The 14,519-nt window shown below is 30.6% G+C and overlaps 1 protein-coding gene across 11 annotated transcripts in view; it reads left to right on the forward strand.

Annotated features, from left to right (window-relative positions):
* Positions 1-240: 240 nt before the first annotated feature.
* Positions 241-14,519, forward strand: part of LOC108606207 (basement membrane-specific heparan sulfate proteoglycan core protein) — an 88,623-nt gene continuing 74,344 nt past the window's right edge. For 9 of the 11 annotated variants that reach the window (XM_017996071.1, XM_017996073.1, XM_017996074.1 and 6 more), the window contains exon 1: positions 1,083-1,217. In XM_017996071.1, the coding sequence (XP_017851560.1) occupies positions 1,098-1,217 (120 nt within the window). In that variant the 5' untranslated portion in view covers positions 1,083-1,097. Of the gene's footprint in view, positions 257-972; positions 1,218-14,519 lie in introns of those variants that run through there. The other 2 variants (XM_017996083.1, XM_017996081.1) reach the window with 1 other exon arrangement.

The following is a 14,519-nucleotide window of genomic DNA, read 5'->3' on the forward strand; positions in this document are numbered from 1 at the left end:
ACCAGCGTGCACAGTGGTTCACTATGCTGCTGTGCTGTGCTGTGCTGTGTGCTTTGTACTCTTCGTCTAATCGCGGCAACGCGCCTTTGCCTTTTGCGTATGGGCTTCGTGTCGTGCTTGCCCGCGCGTTCGTTCGTGTTGAATTTTTTTTTTTTCTGTCTTCAACACCGTGTGCTTAGGCTGTCAAAGTTTTTCCAGTTGTGTTTTTGTTACATTCGGTTGCGCGCCGTTGTACGAGACGGTCGCACAATTTTCGGTGTGTTTCAAATTTAATTGTTACAAATTTACATTTATTTATTCTACTAACAAATATATTTTTGGCAAGAGATTTTGCGCAACTTTTTCTGTGTGTGCCGCCAAACCAAACGCCTTGTCTAATTACTTTATCTCCTGTTCTTGTTCTTTGGTGTCAACTAGTTTTTTTTTTAAAGTGCTACAAAAGTGTTGAATAAAAATTTTTTTCTGTTTCGCTGCTGCTCAAAGGGATTAACCGTCAATTGCAATCGCGCAGGATTTCAATAAAAAAAAAATAAAAGAAAAAAAAAACAAACAAGTGACCGGCAATTCAACGCGCTAAAACATTTAATTTTTAACAATTAATCAAAAAGAAAAAGAGTTGAATGAAAAGTTTATCAAATTTAGGATCAAGCTTCATTCAGTTTCTCCTTTGTTACTTTTTCTGTTGAATTTATAATTTTTTTTTTTTGTTTGGCACTTTATTTTCATTTCCTTCTTGCGCGCTTATGCGGCTTTTGGTTTCCAAGCTTTATATTTATATTAATTTTTTTTTTTGCTGATTTTGCTTATTACTTTACCTTTTGATCATGCAGTTGTTTTTTTGTTAGACAATAACTGTATAATTTACAATTAACTATTTGCAGTGCCCATAGAACAACGTAATGTACAGCTCTTAACTTTTTGTTTTCTTTTTTTCATTTTTGCATCTCACGCGTTGCTCTAACTCATGTAAAGAATATCAACGAATTATAACCATAAAAACTGCCCTATTTAGCTGAATAATAACCGCATAGCTGCCAATAGTTAAACAACAAATATATATAATATATTAAAAGTTTATAAACACACACAATCCAACGATGGGATCAACGGGATCCCAAACGGGGCGCAATGGGCCACAGGCTCTGTCGCTGCTCTGGCGTCTATTTGCCATTCTGCTCGTACTGAATGCCTGTCATATATCGTTCATCAATGCCAAGGTAAGCATGCGTTATCGATAGGCAATAATCGATATTTGCGAACTTAAGCTTAAGTAAGAGAAATAAAATAAATGCATAAATAGCAAATTTAGTTGATCATCTATCGATTTGTTTTAATTACTAAACTAATTGTCGCTAAATATTGCCAAGCAAAATGAGTTATGATGATTTCATTGATATTCCCATATTGAAAAATATTAAAATAAATGCATAAATAGAAAAGTTAGTTGAGCATTTATTAATTTGTTTTAATTACTAAACTAATTGTTGCCAACCAAAATGCGTTATTTTCTATACATGATCTCATTGATATTCCAACTACAACTAATATTGAAAAGTGATAAGGGCACTTCTTTTATAGTTCGCTGCTGGCGATCAATGTTCATTTTGCCAGCAAAAGTTATTGTAAGGCTAAAAGCATAAACATTTCATTATGCTGCCGCCATTAGTTACGTTGTTGACACCCTCTAATTAATTTTTTTGTTTTAAGCAGAAAGCAACCGAAAGAAAAACTAAACATATTTCATGTAAAAAGAACTCGGCACAACATTTTTGTTTTTTTTTCTTTTCTCACTCATCTTAGTCGAACCGTCTGATTTTAGCTGCGGTCTGATTTAGTTTCTGTTGCACAACATGTAAACGAACTTGAACTATTTTTCTATGGCAGCCCCAAAACATAAATAATTCACAATATAGCTTTGTGGCTATTAGCATAAAATTTTTATAGACATTTAAAAAAAAAAAAGTGTTTTTCCAGCTTTATGCTTTATGCTGACCTTTGCGCTCACTTGTAACTAATTAATAACAAATGTACTAGTGTGTGTGAGAGAAAAACTTAAATTTAATGACTGCAAGTATTTATGTTTTTTTTTTTTTTATGTAGATAAGCAAACGAAAAGCAAAGTTCATGTATTTTTTGAATTTTGAAAATACTTTGAGTTAGCAAAAAATGCTAAAAATATTTTAGAAGCATTTTTAATAACTACTTAAAAATTATAAGCGTATTATTTAATTAAAAAAATTAAATAGTTAGCAAGCTAAGCTTTAAATTAAAAATATATGCTGATTTGATGAATATTTTTAACAATTGTAGTAATAAATTTCAAACACAATCAGTTGAACAATTGATAGTAATTTATGCTGCTAAAAAAATACAATTTTCAGCACAAGTTTTGTTAATAGAGTTGTAACCTTTAGTGCTTAATTCGCTTTATCAACTGATGGACCGGATTTGCTGGCGACAGTTTATGTTTTTAAAATTTTTAATTAAATACTGGGGCGCTGTATGGACTGCCAATTATTTTTTTTGGTTTTTTTTTGTCAATCGTGCTGCGTTTTGAACCCAATAAACTTGAGAGCTTGAACTCGCATACGCGGGGGTTATCAAGCAAATTTTTGCTTGGTTGCCAATTTAAATAAAATTCCTTATTTTATATTTATTTTTTGGCAATTATTAAAAGCGAGCGCGTCGCTTGCCCGATTGTGTGTGGCCTGGGCCTGGGCCCATCTATTTTTTCTATCTTGCCGTACGTTTTATGCCCTCATCATAATGAGCTGTGGCCGTTGATAAGACATTGTCGTCGTTATCAATGTGTTAATGACATGTGTTTCGAACTGTAACGTTGTTCTTGTTATTATTTCTTGCAAATGAAATAATTATTTAAAATAAATTTCTTTTTTTTCACATATAGTATGCGTTTAATTGTTGTTGCCAGCTGACAGTTTTTATTTTTTTTTTTTCGAATTTATCGCAGCGGAAATTGCGTAAATGAGCACAAGCTTGACTCTATCGCTGGCTCGTCATAACTGTTGCTGCAGTTGCTTTTGAGGTCAGTGACAATGCGGCGTATGCGTAATGTTGCATTGCGCATACGCAGCGTTTCGCTATACGTTAAACAGTCACTAGATGGCGCCAGGCAAACTTAGCTGCAACATGCTAATGAGCAACTACTATATATCAGTTTATATATATGCTATACATACATATATATATATATATATATAGCCAACATATGCTGCTTGCATGTCATCAGGTTTCGTCTTCTTTCGTCTGTCAAAAAATATTTGCAACGACAGCAGCAAACAGTTTGCAGGCACAGCAAATTAATTCTTAAGATGAATTTCTTGCCGTTTGCTCTGCTTTAAATTTTCGTTGCTGCTGTATTTTGTTTTCAATTGTTTGTTTATACAACATATGGACACAAGATGTTGCCACACAGACTTAACGCATGTGTTGCTTGCTACAAAATACATATATCCATAATGCTATAGATACATACAGTTAGCTGTCCATAAGTGTTGTACAAATTTTAAAATTCTTTAAAGAATTAGTGCCAAACAATTACAAATTATTATAATATTAGTGCAACTTGTAACAAAAGTTCTACTCAAACATAAAAATATGTAATTAGTTTTTATTGGCCTAACAACAATAATATTAATAACTTTTGCGTATGTTTTTGACACTTGAGCTCAAGTTCATCAAGCACAAAAAAAAAAAACTAACATGGCATGCATTTATTTTTAAGCAAATATGCAACGTTTCCTACTTCAGCACTTTAGCTACCCTCCCCCCTTCAACTTGCTATAGACTACTTCATTGCCATTGCCCACTTTTAGTGATAATGCAAAGTGTGTTTGTCAATTGGCAGCATCGTGCGTTTCTTCCGCCTTTGAAGGGGAGTTTTTGTGTTTTTCTTTCTTTTTTTTTTTTTTGAATTCTGTCTAAGCATCATTTGCAATTAGTCATGCAGTTGCCCTTTTTTTTTGTACTTTTCTTTCACTTATTTATTTATTTACTTATTTTTTGTTGTTGTCCAACAACAATAGCAACATTAACAACAGCTGGCCTGCGTCCAATAACAACAAGCAGCAACGCATGTATGCATTTTGTAATAGCCCAAAGTCTGAGGCAAACATTTATAAATAGCGACAGATACAAAGCATAAAATTTACACAAAAACGAAGAACAAAAAAAAAAAAAAGTATACTTCAGAAAACGCACAACGCTTTTTCGCTGTAAATCGTAAATGAATACGCGCAAATGTTGAACAGAAAAAAACAGAATTGAAAACTTGCTAAAAACCAAACAGTAACAAAAACTGACAAGCTAATTGCTTTTAAACTGACGAGCAAAATATTACGAAAATATACATTAATAAGTTATGAAAATTATGAGGCAGCGAAACATTAATTTTTTAAGCATTTGCAATTATTTATTTTATGATTATGCAAATGAGTAATCTTTTCAACATAAACTTTAATAATAATTTCTTAATTTAATAAATAGCAACTTTTCTGTCTTTATTTTATGTGGCATAAATTAATGATATTTAAATCTAAATCTATCTAAAAATATAAAATTAACATTGTTATAATTATTATTTTTATTTTATTAGCTATGCCAATTTTGGATCAATTGATACCTATTCTTTTATAAATAAATAAATATTTTAATATTTTAACGTTCGTTTTGTAACATTGATATAGTTATTAAAAACCAGCGTTAAAAAATTAAAACATTCATTAAGAAAAATGTATGAAACAATCCAATTTAAAATTCAATTAATTCAATGGTTTTTAAAAATTTATGAAATTGTAATTGAAATGAAGTCTGATATTCTAAACTCTTGCTTCATATATAATTTGTTTTTATTAAATATTAATCATATATATTATATATATATGATTACTTTTTAGCGAATAAAATAAAATTTATTTTGATTTAATTATTGAAAACAAACGTTAAGCAATTTAAAAATTTATTTAAAAAATTTTATTAGATTTAAATTGAATTAATTACTAATGAAATAAAATTAACATTGATTTAATTATTAGGAACAAACGTTAAAAAAATTTAAATATTAATAAAAAAAAGTATCAAATTATTAAATTAAAAAAAAATGTTATTTAATTTAAATGTGATTGATTTTTAATAAATTATCATTAAATTGTAAATAAAAATAAAATATATCATAGATTTATTAAAAACGAACGTTCAATTAATTTCGAAAATTCATTATTGCATTTAAAAAATTTAGATTTAATTCAATGCAAAATAAATATTATTTAATTTAAATATGATTGAATTTAAAACTGCATTTCAATTACAATGCAATAATAATTTTGTTATATTGTAAATGAAATTAAGTTTAAAATTCTGCGCTCTTGTTTCATTCCCACATATCTATTATGAATATACCAAATTTCGAGATGTATAACATAGACTCATAAATTGACAGACACAGCAACAAATTGTTTGCGTCTGTATCAGCATGGGAATATATATATGTGAGCAACTGTATTTGGTTACACGTATGCACATATATTTTCAGTCGAAGTTAATGTGCAAACATTTAAACGCATTTGCAAGATCCACTTACATATGTGTAGCTAAGTGTGTGTATTCAGATATATATATATATGCATATATAGCCTGACCATAGACTAAACACTGTGACAAAATAACAAACCTTGTCTGGGCGCCGGCGTCGATTGCAACGCTCCAAGAGTAAACCATTCTTTTTTTTTTGTCTCCCTCTCTCGCTCGTCTCGCTGATGTGTCAGTTAGTAGTAGTAGCTTATCTTGTTTGGGATATTTGTAATACAATATTTGTCTGAAATATATGGTCCATCCCTTGTTTAAACTTTTTGCATTGCGTAAATGTTGAAAATAGAAAAATTAAAACTGTCGCAATTTGTTGCTCTTTAAGTTATTACAAAATGTTGCAGATGAGTCCGCAATGTGTCTAGCTATATATTTTTATGTCTGTCTGTCTGTCTGTCTGTCTGTCTGTCGCTGCGTGGGTCATAGCTATTTATCTAGCTGTGTCTCTATTGTGTCATCATCTCACCCACAATAATGTGTAATAAAAACTATAGAGCGCCAAGTAGCAAATAGAAAAGCATATAAAATATTCATTTAAGAGCACAATTGTTGCAAATTTAAGCGCATTTACATTAGTTGCTGCTGCCCGCCAATCAAATCCCAAGCTGCCCAACCCACAATTTTACTATTAAAGCCAACAAAGTTGACACTTTGTATGCGAAATTGTGTTTGGCGCACACAAATTTCGTATTCTATCGAGCTCTGGCTGTAGATCATGCCGTTAGCATTTATCAATATCGATTTATTGCTAGCAATTCTCTAAATAAATTTTAGAGCTGTTAGTTATTGTATAATTTGTGTCCCGCTTGACATTAACTTCAAAAAATATTTAAACAAAAAGAATTGTTATGCAGCATTTATCGCAGCTCTTACATTTTTTGCCTTGCTTGATAATATTAAAATATTTAAACAAAAAAAACAAATTTAATTGTTCTGTGGCATTTATCGATTTATTTTTTTAAGTAAATTGTGCATTTTAAAAAACTTTAAATCAAAAAACAATTTAATTTGATAATTCATGCTCCGAAATACAAATTTTCCATTAAAAAATAAATTAAATAATATATTAAAATTAAAAACCTTAGCTTAAGTTTATTAATTTAACAAGCTTGTATCGCTTACTTTATTTAAAACTCACTCTTATTTTGAGCACAAACTATTTTTTTTGTATGCAGCACTTAATTTTTTAATATTGCAACTGCAATTGTGTGGCAGACACAAAGCCGTTTATCAATTAAACTTTCAATAATTCTTGCGCATTGTTTAATCAAAAGTCAAAATATTTAACACGGATTTATAACACATGTTGCTTAAGTTTTATTGGCATTTAAAAAGCAATTAAAAGATGAGACAAGCTACAATTTTTCAATTGACTTTAATGCGTTAAGCAAAACTCTGACATAAATCAGAATCAGCTGAAACTTTCAAAATCTTTTATTTGCTTTTTTTTTTTTGGAGTGACATCAACGGCTGCAACAGATGCTGAGACAGCTGAGAAAATCATGAGATATGTTTCCAAAAAATAAAAAATAAATCGAGTCGAGTTCATTGGAAATTCTTTGCTTAATTTATATTCATTACAGCTGTGCAGCTTAAATTGCTCACCAAAAAAAAATACATATATATATGTATATATATATTTTAAAGCAATTTGTTGTCTCGCAAGTCAATTAATTAGTAAACAAAGCATAAAAGCAATCAAAACGAGGCACGCAAAATGCATAATTATGCTAATTAATTAATTTGCTATTGCATACATTTATTTATGCTTATGCGTGAACAATAAAAATTCCAAAAATCAGTTTGCATGCTAAACAAATTAAATTTAAAATTAGCAGCTCGATTTAAAATATTTTTATAGACTTAATATATATGAAGTGTGTGTTTTTTTTTTTACAACCAATGCTGGCTAAACTTTAATTTGTTTGCTAACTTATGTTTTAATTCATTTCGAGTTAGTCAGCTGCTCATATTTTGTCGTCGTATCAATTAACTGAAAATTTTTGTTTCTTGTTAGCTGCAAACGTAACGCAGTCAATAGCAGATAAGATATTATAGAAACCTTTACTACTATAGGCAACAACTATTTGTTGTATTTGTTGCTTGGCATAGTTTTATGCTCTCGCTCCCTCTCTCTCTCTCTCTCTCCGCACATGTTGTTGCCAAGTTGATAAGCTTCCAAAGCGGGCAACATGACGCGCAACTCTGATAAGAGGGCAGCAAAGTAAAAGCCTTAAATTGGCTCAATAGCTTTCAAACTGTAGGCGGCGGCGGGGCGATGAAATTCAAATGCATAGCGAAAAAAAATTATATAAATATATATTGATCAATCAGCAGCCAGTTGGTCGCTGATTTATCTTTTTTTTTTATTTGATTTGTTTTTATTTTGTTGCTATTTAATTATTGTTGCATCAGTGGAAGTGTTCAGGGAGGGAGGAGGGGGGCTGTGATGTAATGGAAGTACTGACTTTTAATGCTATTTGCTGACATTTGCATGATTGAAAAAGTGAGAGCCGTCGCGCCTGATGTTTTTAAATACTCCAGCCAACTAAAGCATGTATAATTAGTGTAGTTTTGATTATCATGCTTTAGGCATTTTATTTTTGTTGTGCGTGTGTGGTTCAACCGGTTAGAGTTATTAATGCGTTTAACCAACAAAGTCGCGCTGCTACGTCTTGACTCTAAGACGATTTTTTTTTTTTTTTACTTTGTCGAGCTAGTTGGCTTATCACTGGGCTATTAAATAACCAGCAAGCTATAATTATGCTTGTTGATATCTTGAGTTTTATTTCTTTCGAATCGAAATAATTTGTGTTTGCTCAGCGCCAGTTCATGAACTTCACTCGTGTACACCCCCCACCCCACCCCAAAGCTCTGACTAAGCGTCTAGCTATGCATTCAATACTCAAATTAATAGTTTTTGTCTTGTATGCAACACGAATCGCTCGTCTGGTGTCAAGTAAAAGAATTTCTTCAAGTTCATTAGCTTCATTTTTTTGTTGTTGTGATGAAATGACAGTGGCGTGATTTACTCATAGATCAAATAGACTCGTCAGTCTTCTGGCGAATAAGTATGTCACTTATAAAGTAATGTGATAATAGCTGACGTGTTTTTTAAAGATTAACCAGCAATGTTACGCGCAAAGATAAACTAAAAATGCAATTAATTAATAAAGTAAATTGAGTTGAAAGTAAGGTTCCAAGTAGTTAAATTAAATAACTAAATAAATAGCTAAATCAAGCAAAAAAATTAAACAAAAATATAAAACAAATTTTCTTTCTTTTTATTAAATAAAATATTTGTATATTAAAAAATGTATAACATGCACTCAAATTAAGTTGAAAGTTAAGTTCAAATAGTTAATTTAAATTTTTGTTCAAAAACCAAGCATAAAATTAAACTAAAATATAAAAAATGCTTGTAAATGAAATAAAATATTTGTATATTAAAAAATGTATAACATAGCCAAAAAATTAAATTTACAACAAATTATTCACATATTTTTAGTGTATTTAATAATTCCAACTCTGTTTTGAAGATTATTTTAATTTTTATTAGGAATGAAATACATTACATTACATAAAAATAACATAAAAAATAAAATGTATAAATAAGCATATAGTAGTTATTTAAAAAAATATTTATGCCATGAAATAAAATACTTTTGAACTTTTTAACATGCTCAAAAAATAAATTTACCATACATAAAAAATAAAAAAATATATAACATGCTCAAAAAATAAATTTACCATACATAAGAAATAAAAATTATTTGCCATTATGAATGAAATAAAACAATTTTGAACATAAAAAATATTTAACATGCTCAAAAAATAAATTTACCATACATAAGAAATAAAAATTATTTGCCATTATGAATGAAATAAAATACTTTTGAACATAAAAAATATTTAACATGCACAAAAAAAAAAAAAAATTATCATGCATAAAAAATAACAAATATTTATGTATTGCCATTATGTTTAAAGAAACATGCTCAACAAATGAATAAAAAAATATTTGTGCATTTAAAGTGTATTGTGTAGCTGCCTCAAATTAAATTCATTTAATTTAAACTAATTTCGTATCGATGTATGCATTAATAATTGAATTTCAAACAGCTTTTGGCTTTATTTTTTATATTAATATGCGTCTCTCTCTGCTTCTTTCTATTTTCAGGTATGTGTCGAGTCAACATGCATTAGCCACAAACATTTCTAAACTTTTCTACGCTATGTGTGTGTGTGTGTGTCCAAGTTGCTTTGGTATGTGTGCGCATTTATTAAAAAAACTTGTTGCTGTTTTTTTTTGTTTTTTTGGGGTTTTTAAGCTAGATAAACAGACAGCTTGACGCTTGACTTAGCTTTTGGGCAAGACATACAGGGGGCCACGCCCATAGTTAAGCGAGCGGCTGCTGCCCTGCCCCAGCTTCATTATTGAGCCAATTGTCGGTCACTAAATGTGGCCATTAGCTGTCAAAAGTCAAATATTTGTCGTTGTCACTAGACAACGAAGCAACAACAAAGTTTTTGGTCAAAAGCCAAACTTGATTTATTTCCTGTGCGTTTCAACAATAAAACGTGCCGCCAGCCAAAAAAACAACAAACTTCAAACAGCAACAACAACTTGACCTTGACGCTTGTTGTTGTTGTTGTTGTTGTTGTAGAGTCTATTAGGCAACATTTTGGCTGCTCAAACTGACACAACAACAACAACAATTTAAACAGTAGCCTAAACAAATGCTAGAAGTTTGAGCAAAGCTTAAAAATAAATATTTAGACACTAAGTGAAAAGAATTTGTTTGCAGCAATTAAAAATTCAAAAAAGAAAAGCTAAATAAATAATATAAAATTTGATTAGCAACAAAGTGGCGTTAATTAAAATTAAAAAATATAAACGCTACGAAAATGCGCAAAAAATGAAATAAAAATAAATAAATAAAAAAAATTCACAAAAAAAAAAATAATAAGTAAAAATTAATAATAAATAGTTAGACGCTTACTGAAAAGAATCTGTTTGGCAGCAATTAAAAATTCAAAAAAGAAGCTAAATAAATTAATGCTAAATTAAAATTAAAAAAATTCAAAAGCAACGAAAATGCATAAAAATAAAATAAAAATAAATAAATAAAACAAATGCACAACAAAAATACTTAGAGTAAATATTAATATTTTATTTTTATAAAAACAAAAAATTGAATGCAAATATTAAAACTACAAAATAAAAATATTCAGCAAATCATAAACAATTTTTGTGTTACTAAATTATGAACACAAAAATCTTTAGCGTCGCTTCACTGTCTTTGCTCAACTACTTATGAAAATTATGGACAAGACATAGGCAACTTATTAATTTTTTTTGTGTATTTTTTTTGCACACCCACAACTGAAACAAAATTTAACAACAAATTTGCTTAATAAATATGGTCAAGTAATTAACTTTAACTAATAAACAAATAACGAATTTGGCAGGCTTAGTTGAGTTTTTAGTTAGAGCCGAGACAGACAAAAACACTTGAGCAGCAGTCACAGTCGCAGTCACAGTCGCAGTCACAGCTTACGCTAATGCAGTTCAAGTGTTGCCTGCTCGCTCTTGCTTTAGCTCTCGCTCGCTCATTGAAATGTGCAGCAATGCGCAGTGGAAATCAACAAGCAGCTCAAGGGTTAACCTGTGTACCCCCCTCCCCCCTGCCGACGCTCATGGGCAAACACTCGTATCTTTTGCCTGAGACGCTGTGACAATGACAAGGAGGCCTACAAAGGTTTTCTTTAGCTCGAGACTTGCAACAAACGCTGACAACTTGCCTCGAGTGTCGCTGTTTGTTGTTCGGGCGGGGGCGTGGCGGGGAGCTTGTGGCTTCACTGTAATTACGTTTACTTGTTGTTGTCTGCGTGTGTGTGTGTGTGTGTGCGTGTGTGTGTAGGTGTAATACCTTTAATAAGCAGGATGACGTTGCACTTGGCGACGACTGCAGTTTTTTTTTTATATTTTACTAAACAGTGCACTGCTTTTGTGTGCGAGCGAGAGCGCAATAGTGCGAGCAGCGCTGCCTGCTTTTGTTTAGCACTTGAGCTGTTGCTATGGCCCGCTTTAGTTTTTTTTTTTTTTTGTAGTTGCCCCCAACTCCCCTTTGCCTGCAGCTTCTCATAATGAACCTCATTTGGCGCGCTCTCAACTCTCTTAAGCTGCGTGTGTGGCAAGCCGCAGTTTGCAACAATAAAAGCGCCTCAAATATTTTAGCCAATTGTTGTTTAAATTTTCAATAGACAGACGCCAACATTCAGTTCTGAACATTCAGGTCAGGTCAGTCGCTTTTCGAGAAAAGAAAGTTGCAGCTTGCAAAATTTAACGCTGCAGCTAAAAGTGCTTAAAAGTTAAAAAAAAAGCAAATAAATAATATATTTATTTAAAAATGTAGCGCTTCAATAGCAAAAAATATTAATTAATAATTTAAAAATGCTCAAACAAATTTGAAAACAATTTTTTTTTGTTTTAACTAAAACTATTTATAATTTCTATTAAATATATTATTTATTGAATATTAATTTAAGCAAATAAGCAAAATAAATTATATATATTTATTTAAAAACTCTAGCGCTTTAATCGAAAGATGCATTAAAAAAGTAATTTAATTAGTTTCACAGTTAAAAAATGCATAAACAAATTTGAAAAGAATTGTTTTTGTTTTAAAAAATTTTAATTTAACTTAAATTTCTAATTTTATAAAATTTATTATTTATTGAATATTAATAAAAAAAAAGTTAATAAACAATATGTATATATATGTATTTATATAAAAAGCACAATATTTAATAGCAAATTTCATTAAAAAATTAATTAAGTTAGTTTAATAAAAATAATTTTTTTTGTTCAAAAATAAAACTATTTATATAACTTAAATGCGCATATTTATTATGCTGATAAATATTTATATTGCAATTTTAATATTTAACATATTTGAAAACAGTTTAAAATTTGTTCTTAAGCTTTTTGGGCCTAATCCCCTCAATCGCGAACCGGTTCAGGAGCTTAGACTCGCCTTAGCACTTGCATTATGACAAAGAGAAGAAACAGAATGTTTTGCCACTGGGAACTTTCGGTGTTGGGGATCTTCGCTGCTTTGGACACTTCTTATTGCTGGCGGCGCAGCTTGGGACGTGCTTTGCATGTTTCTTGGTCAACGCCAGCGAAACTGAAACCAAATGCCAAACACGTCGCCCAAGCAGACAGAAGATACGGCAGACGGGGCAGTGCGGGGGGTGAAAGAGAAGTAACATTCACTAAACTTGAAGCGTGGCTGCTTTATGGCCAGTAATTGGCCCCCCCGCTCAGCCACGCCCAATGGCATTAATTTATGCAATTGCTAAGCCTAAAAAAAGAATACAGAATATATTTATTTGTTTTTTCTATTTTTACGATCAGCTATTTTGTTTATCTATAATTATTTTGATGAGCTAATATCTGCCAAAGAGATAAGCTCAATTGTGAGTTGGGTGCGAGTTAAAAGTGTTTGACGTGTAGGGATCAGGGTCTGGCCCATGCAACGATAACCGTAGAGTTATGTCAATATTTAATTTATTGATATAGCGACTCGAAGCGACTGCAAAAACGCAACGCATTGACCTCAAATAGAGAAACGGACTGAGTCTGTTTCTATATTTTGTATGTGTAATTTGACATGAAAAAACTGTCAGCATCAACACACACACATACGAACACACACACACACACACACACACACACAGCTTAGTGTGGCATGATGAATTGCCTTTTGTAGTTTTGTTGCCTTTTGGCTATTCATAAGTGTAAATCAACTGTGCACATAAAAATTATATGCATATTGTTTATGCATTTACATACAGATATATATTCTATACGGTAGTCACAGTGTGACTGAATTTTTACATTTTACAAATGCCACAAAAATATTGTTTAAACTGCAAATTGACTAAAAAATGGTAAAGTGTATTATAAAGTTGTGCAACTGTATGTAACAGTTAGAAGCAGGCGTGGCACAGCCCACAAAGTATATATATTCTTCAGCAGAAAGACACACTGAGTCGATATAGCCATGTCCCGTCTGTATGAGCGACAGTTTCTCAGCAGCTATTAGAGCTAGAGCAACAATTTGGTATATAGCTGCTTCTATATCCAGCACATAACGCTTTTATTTTATTTTTTTTTTTATTTCCTACCCCCTGCCCGGCAAATTGACAATAAAAGATTACACACACAATATTAAGCAATTAAAAAATATTTCAAAATCTAAAATAAATTTCAAATACGCCTAGTCATGTTTTTGACAGATGCCGAAAATTTCGGAATTATCGGATAAATAACTTAGGAATTATTCAAATTTCAAAGTCTGTAACTCAAGTTGCAGATACAGCTAAGTTAACAATAATTTTTTATCTCATAGTTTTGCAATCTAAAATAATAAGAGCACAAATAAAAAAAAAAACAAAAAAATAAACATAAAAATAATCCTCAAACTCAAAAAAGTTAATACATAAATATAAAAATATGTAAGTGTACTAAATATAAAATAAACAATAAAAAATCAAAAATAAAATTAAGCAATTACTAATTTTCTTAGTCAACTTATGCTTAATTTAAAATAAAATCAACAGCATAATTTTAATAATCAAAAGCATAATTCATAACTCATTTTTTTTTATAAGCAACTTTGCTTGATTTGCTAAACAGCAACGTATTAAGTCAAGCTCTGATTGCTAACAAAAAATGCTCAAATAATTGACTAATCTTAAGTTGAACATAGCTTAAAGCTCATTTACATGAATTTGTTTGCCAAAATGTCAGCGTTAACATTTTGAACTACGCGGCCACTGATGGATCATCAAACAGTCAATTAATCAAACAGTCAGCCAGTCAGTCAGTCAGTCAGTCAACTGGG

The sequence above is a fragment of the Drosophila busckii genome, chromosome X (assembly GCF_011750605.1).
Source record: "Drosophila busckii strain San Diego stock center, stock number 13000-0081.31 chromosome X, ASM1175060v1, whole genome shotgun sequence".
Lineage (NCBI taxonomy): Eukaryota > Metazoa > Arthropoda > Insecta > Diptera > Drosophilidae > Drosophila > Drosophila busckii.